Source organism: Patella vulgata, chromosome 6 (genome assembly GCF_932274485.2).
Source record: "Patella vulgata chromosome 6, xgPatVulg1.2, whole genome shotgun sequence".
Classification (NCBI taxonomy): Eukaryota; Metazoa; Mollusca; class Gastropoda; family Patellidae; genus Patella; species Patella vulgata.
This window is the reverse complement of record NC_065884.2, coordinates 57,163,006-57,177,923: the sequence shown is the minus strand read 5'-3', so window position 1 is coordinate 57,177,923 and position 14,918 is coordinate 57,163,006. Positions and strand designations below refer to the sequence as shown.

The 14,918-nt window shown below is 37.5% G+C and overlaps 1 protein-coding gene across 1 annotated transcript in view; it reads right to left on the bottom strand.

Moving 5' to 3' along the window:
- Positions 1–14,233, bottom strand: part of LOC126823786 (potassium voltage-gated channel subfamily C member 1) — a 110,750-nt gene extending 96,517 nt beyond the window's left edge. The window contains exon 1 of the mRNA XM_050552769.1: positions 14,148–14,233. Within this exon, the coding sequence (XP_050408726.1) occupies positions 14,148–14,210 (63 nt within the window). The 5' untranslated portion in view covers positions 14,211–14,233. The remainder of the gene's footprint in view (positions 1–14,147) is intronic.
- Positions 14,234–14,918: the final 685 nt, after the last annotated feature.

Sequence of the window (14,918 nt, the reverse complement as noted above, 5' to 3'; positions counted from 1 at the left end):
GAATGCACGTAAAAAATCCCTTGGCAGTTGGAATTCGATATAAGAGTAGGCGATAGTGCCGCTGCCCGGGCAAAATTTCCCTCATAGCACACTGTATGGTGTATGCCCGTCTTCATTAGCCCAGTATAGGAGCAGAACAGTAGGACGTTAAACCCCATTTCATTTCATTTCAGTTCATGCGTGGAAGGAACGTTTTGTCAGAAAAACAGTGTTTCCGTATACTATTATATATATTCCAACTGTCACGGGTTCTTTATAATGCACGCCTATTTGCACATCCAAGTGACTAGGCCCCACAGACAAGCTGCCACTGCCATTTAAGTGTGAATTCAGCCTGAAAAATGACTCGCTCTGAATGTTTTTATATAAACTATGTAGAAGTGTATACTGTACAGAAAAGTGACTCGCTCTGAATGTCATATATTATGCTTTTATATATTTTAGATATAGCTATATAGAAAAGTATACGGTATAGAGTGTACACTAATCAATAAAATATATAGTATGAACGGAATGTGCGGAATCTAAAACCAATTGAACTAAAATGATGTTTAACGTCCGACCTGTCTGCCCCAATCGAGCTATTGAACACTATCTTAGACATTCACATGGATCAAACCTATGACTTTCTGGTTAATGAAATGAAATGAACTAAAATGAAATGGGGGTTAACGTCCTACTGTTCTGCTCCGACTGGGCTAATGAAGACGGACGTACGCCGTACAGTACTATGATGGAAAATTTTCCCGAACAGCGGCGCTACGGCCTACTCTTATATTGAATTCCAACTACAAAGGGATCTTTTACGTGCACTCCAATGTGTACAAGGGACCTCTATTGTTCGTCTCATCCGAACGACTAGACAGCTGTCATTGCAAGGCCCTATGTCCTACATCACTGACAAGGTGAAACCACACTATCAAAACAAGAGGAACTTTCTCGGCCAGTACCGGGAGCGAACCCGCGACCTCCAGGCTAGCGAGACAGCTTCATACTGTCTTATTATAATATTTTGGATTGCACAGATTTTAGAATTAATATGAATGAAACCTAGATGTAGTATTGACATGTGCCACATGTTTATATATTAATTTATTCATAGTGAAGTGTATTATTGAATAAATAATAATTAATCATAGTGTAGCATATGTTGTTGTTTTTATAAATATGAGCTACAAGCAAAAGGACATGACAAGTGATAAATAGAGAAACGCCGGGCAAGGGAGATAATAGTACGACTGAAGGATATAATTCCAGTTTATTTTTTGTGAAATTTCCATATCATCAACGTATCGAAAAGAATGGATGGATTAATGCAATGGGGTTTAACGTCCAAGGGAGATACAGTACGTCTGAAGGATTGTATTCAAGTTTATATACTCTTCAAAAAAAAAAAAAAAAATAGAGGATATTCAGAAACAATACAAAACTGTTGAAATGCACTTCTGTTTTTATTAGAGGTAACCATTCATGTTAATAACAGGCCAATTGCCTACACATGAACATTAACAGTTCATATGGGCGGCTTATCTGACGGCCCCATTTCACACACAAAGAGATACATTGTCAAAAGTGAAAATGGACGTTTTTGATTTTTGTCTTAATTATTAGTAATTGCTCCACCAATCCTCAGACATTCAGCAATTCGTCGTGGCATACTCTTAATCAACCGTCCAATCACGATTTGGGCAATCTGGCCCACTCCTCTTGCAGTGCCACGGCCAATTCTTGCAGTGTTGTCGGTTGACGTTGACGTCGACGAACACGTCTCCCGATCAAATTTATCGTAACACACTAAAGCAAAGATACGCTATGCAAGAACCGATAGGAAAGCAAACATGGATAGATAAACCAGCACGGGGCAGTTTTCAGTATCCGTATCGTATACGTGATACGTTGCGTCAATGTAGTTTTAGAGTTTTGGCAGATTTTCGCGTCGCGTACGTGTGCGTCGATCAGCTGAGCTTAGTTCTATTACAGCATGGCAGATATCTAACAAGATCACCATCAGTGCTAGTCAAGTGCCTATTAGAGCCGGGCTAATAAAAAAAAAATTAATGTCGAATCTTATTTAAAATCTTCGATTTCGACCCGACTGCAATTTTTGGTTTCACTAATGTATCATTTTAGAAAGTTTATACCTGTTTACCCTAAATCACATCAAATATACACCTTCGTGTTCTAGAATACACAAAGATTCATAAAAACGCTACAATACAACATTTCAGCGCCTAAAAGTAGCAAAAAAGACGGTACAAGGACACGAAAATGTTATACGGACCTTTTCCGTATGAAAGCTGTTCGATACTTGCTGCCGTATCAGTGTGCCCTATCACGTATGAGAAATACACACACATTGATGACGTGACACGCAAAATCCATACGGATACGCGATACGGAACAGAAAATTACCCTTGCCAAAAGTCTCTAATGAACCCCTCCCACGTGTATGGCGCTATTGCGTGTCGCACATGCTGCTCAGTGGTTCTGTTGGGGCGATAAGTTCTTCATCTGTGAACATACTCTCAAAGCATGTCAAATGTCCATGACTATTTATCATATCGCAACCTGCATAGGTATTTGCATTTCAATATCCCCTACTTTTGTTTGAAGAGTATACATTGTGAAAGTAACGTATCACCAACATATCGGAATGAACGGATGAGCGAATGCAGTGGGGTTTAACGTTCTACTTATATGTTCTAGCCGGATAGTAATTGAATTCAGTTTCTCAATGATTCTTTTACGTGTTAGCCAAGATGTATATGGGGCCGAGATTGTTTTCCCCATCCGAATGACTAGAAGCCGTTCCTTGCAAGGACATTCTATACCCCGAGACTTCCGCGTTATTTAGCCAGCGATTTCCTCAATGTATCGGAGAGAGAGAGAAATGGGGTTTAATGTCCACTCGACACAAACTAGATCATTTCGGGACTAACATATGGTTTAATTTTATTTCAATAATTCGCTTGCGCATAGGGGTCTTTAGCAGTGGGAGGAAACCGGATGATCCGTAGAAAACCCACGAGGTTGGACAGGCGACCCTACTCCTGGTCACGTACAACCGGGGATTCGAAACCAAGCCAGTCGACTCAATGACAGATATATGATACAGCACGCGCACGCTAACCATTCAGCTATCCAACCCCCCGCTTTATCTAGAAACCAATCCAAATCATCTTTGAGGTCGTAATGTTATCGACGTACTGTAAAAGGGGGAGACCATCAATTATTTCTCTTATCTGGAATCTCGTTCCTGTTTAACCCTTCTCTCGTTCTCCGAATACCCCCCTTTTGCATAACGATTTTTGCTAATTTTTTGGTGCAGAATCGAAAAAGAGTGTTTGAATTGGCATTTTCTACTAGGTTTTGGTGAATATTCATGATTTTGAGGCGGAAGGAAAACAGAGTTAAGAAATACGTCACGTTGAGTATCTCAAAATTTCAAAGATCAACCCATAAAAGCTTTGGAGCAGATACATGTCTCGCGTGATCTGGAAAAACCTAGTAAGTCAGTCGAACATGAATTTAAGAAAACGAAGGAAAACTGTTTTGGTTCAGGATTAAGCTGCTGTAAAGCAGATAAATTTGAGTTTGGCTTTTCATATGTACATGAAGTAATTCTAGTGCATTAGTTTTTATCAAATTTACTTGCGTAATCTGGTTACATAACGACTTACTAGGTTTTACCAGAGTAAACCTGATGTACAACCAAGAATTTTCATCAACAACAACCTAGTTTGATATTCACTAAGTCTTTATTGCTAAAATCAAGAATAGAATTCAACAGAATCAGACAGGAACTACAATATTAATGAGCGAATCTCACTGGTTCATACCTAGCAACAGCCTAGTAAAGCCTAGCAAGTTGACTTGCTAGTTTTATTTGGATAAATGTGCATGATTTGCTTGAAACTTGCTGACTTATAGTTCTGCCAGATGCGAAACTGACAATATTGAAGAGTTTCACACACTTTAACTTAATAAAAAGTTGGGGTAAAGCCTAGTAAGTCCAAATTTGTGACTAACTAAAATTTCACCAAATGTCGACTTACTAGGTTTTTCCAGATCTCGGCAGATGTATTGCTAGATGTTGCACCACGTTCAGCGAAATGTTAGAACTGGTCAAATAGACAAGAATTAACATTAAACACGCATTATGCAAGACCTAAATCTGCCTATTGCTGGTCTTTATTTAGGCCTGAAATGTTATCTAAATTATTCATTAAACATTTATCAACTCACCACGACCATAATCAACTCTCGATGGTATCGGATGCCTAAGATATTTAGTGGATTCAAATATGTTTTCTGGTGGATTCGGTTACCGTAAAAGTGGATATTCTAGACTTTGTTTATTATCGTAACAACGGTATTAGAAACAATTAGGAGATAAACACTTCCTGTTTCGCATTTAGAGGTGTGTTATTGTCCAATAGACATGTCCTGAGATCATTAGGACCCAAGACACGTTAGCGTCGCGGGTTCTAATGTAAAATTTCAGGACATGTCTATTGCACAATAACACCCCTCTAAATGCGAAACAGGAAGTGTTTATCGACATTGTAACATGCTATTTTGGCATTTTAAAAGAAATTACTAAAACAGAGAGGTGTTATTGTCCAATCGACAGTGTCTAATTGACAATCAAAACGCAAGATTCACCCTTAAGCATGTTACAATCAAGGCTAGCCTATAATCATATCACCAATTTCTTGGCTCAATATCTATTTTTAAACTATTATGGCGAGAACTGTCAGCTCTTTATCTAATCTTACCTAATGTCGCTTTAAGTCAATGGGGGAATACTTGGTGGTCTCTGTCTACAAACCGAACCATTAAGTTATTCGGAGCATTTATTTATTTTATTCAAACATTTATTTATTAATGTTTATCGTTTCAGCAGTTTGTCACTTATGGGATCCGAAGTTTCTTATTCTTTCTCTGGCATTCTGGTTGGCTGCCGAGGACAAGTAAGGAAGATAAGACACTATGGTGTGGTTTTGTCAGGTTTTTGAGAATTTTATTGGGATTCTGTCATTTGTCAATACAAAGATAAACATCTATTTAAAACCCAGATGATTGTTATTGCTCATTTGATAGTACAGCTTAAATCAATACAATGATTGGCCATAGCAAACACTGTGAGATCATCACTGAAATAAAATGTACCTATTATGTACGAACTCGACTATGTCCAGTAGTTTTTGTGTTTCAGTCGTATATTTAAATACGTTAATGGTCGAATTACATTAATTTAATTTTTGTGTGCATTTCACCTGTTTCGTTCAATATGCCAATGGTTTAATTTCCTTCTTAATGACATTCTATTTAGATTTCAAGACGATTTGCTGTAGATTTCTTAAACTAAACCCCTTTTTTTTAAAAAGACGTTTCGGTGGCCATCTTTGACGCCATCTTGAAAAAAAGAACACACTTTTCCGGGGTTCCTACTTTGGTAAACTTTTAGACTTTTATAAAGTACACTAAACTCTGCCAGAATCAGTTGAGAAACCTTTTGTAGAAATGTTTGGGGGGTTAAACTGTATTTTGACCGGACTAGTAAAACAAGAGAACGTTGTGTTCAATATTATATCTTGGCAATTTGGAAACTAGTGTAATAAATCAATAAAATTTTCTTTATCTTGATTTTTTTGTATATCTCTGGCCCACTTGATGTAAAAGTTTAGTTCATGTGGCTCCTGGATCGAAATGAGTTTGACACCCCTGTTTACAAAAAGAAGAAAGGTCTGTTTTAATAAAGTCTTAAGTGTAGAAGTTTTAGTCAATGTTAAGACATTCTCCAAGGACGTAATCGCTGTGAGTCTTTCAATCAATTCATTCAGGCCACACCCACTTCAATGTCTGTTCTTCGGGAACACATTATATTAAAATTCTGCCTACAAATCCTCAAGGAAAAAGACTGATTTAAAACAGAAAGACTTAGTACTTGTTGCTCTTCTCAAACGTTTTAGTTTGGAATATTTAAATTTTGAAATTTGGTTTACGTATTGATCGTGAAACCAAACTTCTAAAAAGTAAAATGCCTTAGGGTTCAGCTGATTATGTAATAGTCGGGGTCATGCTAAATGTGTATACCAGAATCGTATCGTATTGATAGTGACTTAGGCGTCGTCGCTAAATTTCAATACTTGCGTCAAAACGATTAACACGCGGAATTGTGTAGGACGAGAATAATAAATCAAATGCCGGTTGACACATGTCATCATTTTTTTACTCTGTCGGAGCGGATGACTTATCGAGATCTACCCGCGGGTTATTCGTTTGAAGGTCTTCATTTGTAAACGTCTCTCATCCAAATGATGGTCCTCATTTCCTAAACTTTAAATCCCTTGCAAACTAAACAATAGCGAAAGATTAGTCCATAAATGCATTTCATCGAATTAAGTCAACGCTGCTGATTGTCATTCGATGTGTTTTGAATTCCTTGCAAACTACAATATTTGAATCTCTCAAAAGAATATCAGACAAACAATGATTCAATTCCAATGGAAATTTCACAGAAATCAGCGTTCTCTACAAACGATTTAAACCAGCCATAGCCGCTAATTGGGTAAAATCTTTTGACGGATTTAAAAAAAAGCTCAGAATGAATTCAAGCCGGGAAACTACCATCTTCGAAAGCCCTTCACGTAATACCCTGCAAATATCGTCAATAAGTTTGATTGGCTTCTGACCCAACTGGGGGCCTCTCAGATTCCCGAAAGAAAATATCATCGCGAATACCAAGTCTCGCGCTTTCCAGCTAAAATATCTACCTGTGATAATCGAATTGCTAAGTTCAAGGTTCGTTCAATGTCAAGGTTTCCGTGGAGGTCGACATGTTTGATTTGAGTGTGTTTGTGTCTGTTATTCACGTGTCTGTGGTAACGGGGGATAACGTACTTATGTGTTCGGGAATTTCTGACTAATGTAGCAATGGCTAGATGTTGTAAAACTCGTGGTCGTTGCTTCAGGAACACCATCCTCGGTATCCTCAGTGGTTTCATTCCGTTCTACTCCACTAACCCCTGGGTTAATTTATAAGGGGAGGGGACGTTTTCAAGTTATCAGTCCGTGATGATTATGTTATTTTTATCGACCAATCCCATAAATAGTTAATTGCAAAGAAAGTTGGCAAAGGGAAGCAACTCTCATTGGACAAGGTTATGAGTTAGCCTACATGAGAGAAGTCCAAATTATTCTAAATACGTTTTTTTGAGAATCGTTCGTTCGTTCGTTCATTCGTTCGTTATAGGAGTTTTAAGTCCACGTGATATCGCAGACATGTTATTGTGAATCAAATTGCGAAGTACAAGTTCAATAATAATAAACATAACAGAATGAAATATTTCAAACAAAGAACGAAAAGTAATAATAATAACAAAAGTCAAACATATAGATGTTATACATATTTGAAATCAGCACAACATACTACAGATTTTGAAACTACAATTAAATATAAACGAATTAGAAATATATACATTATTTACATAAATCATTCAGTAAATGGATTGAATATGGTTATCTACCCTTATAAAAATCGAAGGCGAAACGACTGGTTTGTAAACTGTTTTTTGATTGGTTGGTAGACTCTAGCTACAATCAAGGCCAAGGCAGATAATTTGAAATCGTGGAAACCCCATGGATTAACCCATGGTACTGAATGAGTACACTGGGGATACCGAGGGTGCAGGAACATGGGGGACTATGGACCAGGAGCCCACGGGAGGGGGCAGCCTAGCTGACAAGTGTACCAATTTTATCATATATGGTATCAATGCATGTACTGAATGAGTACACTGGGGATACCGAGGGTGCAGGAATATGGGGGACTATGGACCAGGAGCCCACTGGAGGGGGCAGCCTAGCTGACAAGTGTACCAATTTTCTCCTATATGGTATCAATGCATGTATATCTGGTATCATCAGAATGTACGTCTGTCGGGTTTCTGATGGTTGGTACACTTGTTTACGGTACACTGATATACGATTTTCACGTGGTACACTTTTGAGCTAATCTAGTCCAAGGATTCACGCTCAGAATCACAACCCTTACAACAAAACCCACCACCAGGTAACAGGCAGATTTACATTAAAATAATAAACCCAACAGCTTCGTGTGAAACTTCTCAACACAGGGTTTTGGAGCATCATTACCAATTTGATGAATAAATTCAACCATGATTTTCAGTTAGCCTGGTGGGTGAAGTGTTGCAATTTGGTTGATGGACTTCCGGGTGACTTTACTAAATTCCATTTAGGAGACCATCTTTAAAAATGGTCACCGTTAATTCATTGAAATTAAGCGCGTCAGATAAACGTTCATAACTCCTGAACAGATTGACCTATGGATATGGAATATGGCTCACAATGTTTGCAAGAAAAATTCTACCTCTGCTGCTATATGATACTTGTTGAATGAATGATATATTTTCCAAATGAACAGATTATTCTGGAAAAGGCAACGTTTTGGCTTTTTTTTTTTAAGATTTATTTTATAAGTTTACTACCAAATCATGTTCAGTGTAATTGTAGCCAAATTATGCGTGTGGTCTTCTTAAGTTATTCATTTGGCATAAATAAATACGCCCAGTGGTTCTCTCTGTTCGGCTGCGGTGGCCGCGAACTCAACAAGTCTTAAGTAGACTGTCAAATTTGAATGTAGAACGTGAACGTTTAGCTAGGGTGTCACAATCAAAACGATATTTGGGGACGGGTTGTTAATGAGGCAAAATTTGTCACTGAAGACAATTTTGAGATTATGTCACTTCTGTGACGTCATTTTCGGTTGGGGGGGTGGGTGGATGGCTGAATGGTTAGCGTGCACGCGCTGTATCATAAAGTCTGTCATTGAGTCGACTGGCGTGGTTTCGAATCCCCGGTTGTACGTGACAAGGAGTAGGGTCGCCTGTCCAACTTCGTGGGTTTTCTCCGGGTCCTCCGGTTTCCTCCCACTACTAAAGACCCCTACCCGCAAGCGAATTATTGAAATAAAATTAAACCATATGTTAGTCCCGAAATGACCTAGTTTGTGTCGAGTGGACGTTAAACCCCATTTCTCTCTCTCTCTCTCTCTCTCTCTCTCATTTTCGGTTGGGGCCAGACTTTAATGAAAAATGAATTTCTAGTTAGGATGGGTAAGTATCACGCAAGGTAAGATTTGTGATATATCATATATAGGGTTTTCGTAGCCATTGAATTTAAAATTGATCTCTAAAAATGAATTATTTCTTCGAATTTTCGATGAAACGGAAAGGTTTGTTTCGCACAGGAATTAGCTTAGAAGGTACAAATACAATTTGTCGAACTAGCTAATTTGGTGTTTAGTGAACCCATTGTTTCCAGGACACCTGTTTCACACAAAGTCTCATTTTCTATCCAGACGGACCTTCAGTATAATAATCTATCTGCATACAAAGTTTATGAAAATGCACATTTAAACAGCATTAATATGGTCTACCACCTGTATGACTCTCCCTTCAACTTAAAAATAAATTGTTTATTGCAATTTTGGGTTAAAGGGTAAACTTTCTTGTAGCTGTAAAATAATCGACTAATATACCATTTGTTAATTTGTAACACGTTTAAAACCATATCTTTCTAAGCGAATTAACAATAAATTGTTCATTCGATAAAACGTAAACATTTTTATAGCTATAAAATAATATACCGATTAATTTATATTATAAGTTACGGTCTACCATGAAATATGGAAATTTGCAACACGTTTTAACACCTTATCTTTCTACACGACCTAACAATAAATTGTTCATTAGATAAAAAGGAAACATTTTTATTTTTTATAACTGTCAAAAGATAAACGAATTATAATTTTATATGGCGTATTTTTACTGATAATTAAAGTAATGCGAGAATTTGAAAAACGTTTTAACATCCTACCTTTCCCCTCCCTTTTCAGGGATAGACTCGAAAGGAGTATGGACAAAACGACGCATCGGGACTTTACAGGCAATAGGGAACCCGTTCAAAGTCATATAGGGTTAGCACACGTGATCTTCTCGTATAAGAGAAGATAACCCGGATTACCGGTACCGAAAGTATAAGATGGGTTCAGACTAGCAGTTATTTGCCCATTGACTCCAATGTTAAATAGCTGTTACACCACGGGCGTTTAGCTCAACATAACATTAGTTCCAATCGTTATAGGCATATAGGGGTCCGCATTCGGAACTCTTCTCGTCATAGTGTTATTGATGTTGTCTGGGATCAAAACCGTACTTTGGCTCTTCACAAAGACACATTACAGACCCCCCCCCCCCACATCCCTCCGCTATAATAGCATCCGTATTAGCCAAAACTGCTATGAAATTTCAAATTTCAAATTCTAGACCAAAAGGTCAACCAAAAAATACAGATAAAGGGGAAGAAAAAAAAAATAAGGGAAAAACTGTCTATTTATAACTCGAATTACATCATAAAATAAAGGGCAATAATTGCCAGTCTTAGTCCAGATTATTTAAATCCAATATTTATGTCATTACTTCTTTCATTGTATTATAGGTAGACCAGATAGATAATTAAATTAACTCCTTATTGAACATTATTAAGTTTGTCCATAACAAGGGCAAACAACTAAGCTCGTTACATATATAATTGATGGAAACAATGACGTCCATTAAGATGCCATCTTTCGTTCTGACACGATCAGAGCATTCTGGACTATCGATGCTCCTCACCATGATCTCCCACGGGAGAGAATGTGACGTAAGGTGTATATAATCCCAAAAGACCATTTTCCGCCAGACAGATTAGAGTAGAGATAATCTTCAACTTAACCGACGCCTGACACTTAAATTGTGCCAAATGAAATTTACATACCGATAACTTACACTAATCTACAATTTGAATAAAACCAGTTACGTAAAGAGATTAACCCTACTGCTACGCCTCGCCGTTTTGATCTATATACCTAATTACAGAAAGCGGGCCAATAGGACGTACGTCATTATACCGAATACAAATGCCTATATAACTGTATCTGGACTCTGTACAAAAATCAATCCAACATATCACTGCTTCCGGCTACCCAGTTGCGTAGATTAAAATAGTCCAGCGACACGTAATTCTCCGCAAAACTACAACCGTCGTATTAAAGCCAAGCTATTTCCGATTAAAAGTCAAATGTGATTTTAAACAACACAACAATTAATTGTAGTCTCGCCACTTCCGGTGTCGTAGTTTAACGTAGTCCAATGACACGCAATTCTCCGCAAAACTATAGCCATCGTAGTAAAGGCACATTATTCCAGTTTAAAAGGTTACCGTGACTTGAGATAAATCAACAATAAATTGAAATCTCATCAAAAAGCATAACTGGTACAACAATTATTAAAGGTGATCAATTCTAACGTAATTTTCGGTCGTCTAATGATTAGGTCAGTGTCGTAATATGTTATCTAGAATTTTTATCTTTAATTTAAATTGATATATTTAAGACCTTATGTTTGTAACATTTCAAAAAGGCAAATGTTTAGTAGCCTTTTGGTGTATCGTGCATTTAAAACCTAAGCGAAACTCATAATTGATTGGCTCCAGACCTGCAGTACGTTGACACGATGTTCAGCAGTCGTCTATATATAATAATGATTATATTCCTTTCCTAACTAAAGTAGTATTGGCGAAAGGGAATGTCAAGATAAACGGTGAAAATGGTGATTTGTATCGTGGGATTCAGTGGTTTCAATGAGTTCGTTCCAAGTTACTCGGTATATTTCTGTGGTGACGTTCGCCATTTTTCAACAACCTCTTATAACTCTCTCTGGAATCAGCCCAATACATATATTAACTTTAAAGGCGTGCGTCGTATAGTTTGAAATATATAAACCACAAGAATGTGACCAAGGAGAACAGCCAACATATATTTGTTGTTCTGGTAAATTTGTATAGATACTACTGGTTTAGTGGCTATACACTGGACACAATTCTAAAACCACAGTTTAATACTGCTTACTGTTGATACTGTAGAATTGTGTCCTGTGTATTGTTGTAATACACAAACGCAAAGACTGTTTACTATTTGTATGTTTCAGGATCCTATATTCTACAGTATCAACAGTAAACAGTCTTTGTGTTTGTGTCCTGTGTATATCCCGATACTTACAACAATTAGCTACTCTGTCGGGGCCATTTATAAAATTCAAGGTCAAACTATCGCTTTAGGTAGTTAGCTAGAACTATGGCTTTTTCTAGAACACTTGATATCCCCTCTCGTGTCAGGGGCGTCGGAACGGCAGGGAAATGGATGGAAATCACCCCATGCCCTTGCAAGCTCTGGGTAATTGCCCCGCTGCTCTTACCATTTACCGGCACCGTCTTTATATGTGTTTCACTTCAGCAATATCTTTTTTAAAGTCGCCAGGGCTGGATTAGTTCAACTGGGTGAAACTTTTAAAAGAATCCTGGATGCGTTAACTTGTTTCTCAGTTGCATTCTCATTTGATTGACTTTAAACCGGTCGGAAGGTGTCCGATTTCATCGTTTCTGCACGAGAATTTGAATACACCCTCTGCATCCCAACCTTGCGCTCCGCCCCTCGGACGTTCCGACACCGCTTTCTCCTGTAGCAACTAAGCTGACATAGCTAAGGGTTTGTATATACCGTAATATAACATTAATGACTTGTTACTTGTGCGAAAATGCTTCTTTAAATGAACAATGATGTTATGATAATTGTTTATGATAGTATATCAATCACTTTACAACTACATCCGTCATGTGGCATGGTATAACCAATTTTCAACAGTTCTGAAAAACCGAGATTAACAGTTCGTGAAATACGTTTTAGCAGATCAAATTTCACAAAATTACTAAAACGTTCAGCCGAAGCTTCTTCAAAACAAGTGGGTTCGTTAATACAGTTGCTATTTTTCGGTAATTTAATATGCTTAGAAATTCTTAAACATTCCTCAAAAATACTGGAGAGTCATTTTGAAGACAACATTATTTGTTGAAGTAAATTCGGATATTCAACAAAAAGGTATGTCAATGATACTAGGAAGCGGTTCCGAACCTTTTCTGGTGTATTTGATAGGAAGGGGGGGGGCGAATGGTTAGCACGTGCGCGCTGTATCGTAAGGTCTGTCATTGAGTCAACTGGCGTGGTTTCGATTTCCCGGTTGTACGTGAAAATGAGTAGGGTCGCCTGTCCAACCTCGTGGGTTTTCTCCGGGTCCTTAGGTTTCCTCCCACTGCTAAAGACACCTACGCGCAAGCGAATTATTGAAATAAAATTGAACCATGTGCTAGTCCCGAAATGACCTAGCTTGGGTCGAGTGGACGTTAAACCCCATTTCTCTCTCTCTCTCTTACATTCTGATGATACCAGATATCCATTCACTCATGCAATATAGGAGAAAATTGTTTATCACCCAAATAATTGACAAAGGCGATACACTTTAAGCAGGGAATATTAATTTTCACGAAAAGATCCCTTGACAGATGGAATTCGATATAAGAGTAGGCCATAGTGCCGCTGCCCGGGTAAAATTTCCCTCATATAACACTGTATAGCGTATGCCCGTTTTCATTATCCCAGTTGGAGCAGAACAGTAACGTAGGTCTTTAACCCCCATTTCATTTCATTTCTACCATACAAATTATGATGGTCACTTTAAACGCACATTGTCTGTACAAATTGTGATATTTCGATTCGTGCTTCTCAGCGGAGGTCGGCTCATTCATAAATTGTTTGTTACTTCAGTAATAATTAACTATAAATACAGATCTTCAAATTTAGCATCTACCCTCGTATCTACAAATATCTGGATTTCAAATTTTTTTAAAGAAACAAGCGTAAAATGTTTGATTAGGGTCAATCAGGTTCCACCCAATGGCTACGACTGATCGGTTGGTGCATGCGCTTCAAGAATCTGTTTCTTGTTGTCGAGATCAATAAACAGATATCTGGAGTTTGAATCCAGTCTCAACATTCATCAAGCACAAACAGTAGCCAATTGACTTGAAAGTACAATTAAATAACAATCTTAAATCATGTGGTTGCGTTTCGTATAATTTGTTTTATATCATACCCAATTGGAAATACTGTAAAATTTAGAAAAATGAACGAAACGAACATATAATTTAATGATGAACTGATGAGACGCCGATTATAATATCATACCTACCTGTATACCATGTAAATCCGAAGATGAGGAACCACTCATTCCACCAGATGCCACCGCAAACATAATGCACTTGACTTTGACAAAGTGGAAATCAGTTAAATCCTAAGATGGATTCGAACTCAGCAATAAATATATATATATATATGTAGAAAGTCAGTCATCATTAAAATGGGACAGTCTTTCTAGAACACCTGTAACCACATTTGCATTTATACCGGATGTTGTTATGGTGTATTCAAAAAATCGCTTACGTTATTAATACTCGTGTTGTTTTACGTTTCCACGGGGCTTGTCTGTCATCGTTGCCACAACTGATGAAATAAATTGGTTTCACGGTGGCCAACAAATCTCTCAGAGTAAAATACACCTCCATATAGCAGTCACCAAATTTCAACTTTAGTCAGTTACCTTATATCTATTTTCTCTAGTTTTTGTTTTTGGTCAACACAATAAACTTTTAGAACACCTAATGCCACTTCTAATTTATTCAGAAAGTGCTCATAAAAGATGTTGCTGTACTTTAAATTTAACAAGGTGGTCACCATGTATAAACTTCATACATAGAGATACCCACGTATCATGCCTTATCGCTTTCTGAATCTTTTGTAAGTATAAAAGTCTAGCGAAGCATTATCTACCTAATCACAGACACTAATCACTTTACCATATTCCTACTCTAAATATCACAGTAGAGAAAATATATACTAAATTACCATTGAGTTTACATTTATATATCATAATCCATATATCTTATGCACTAATTACCATTTA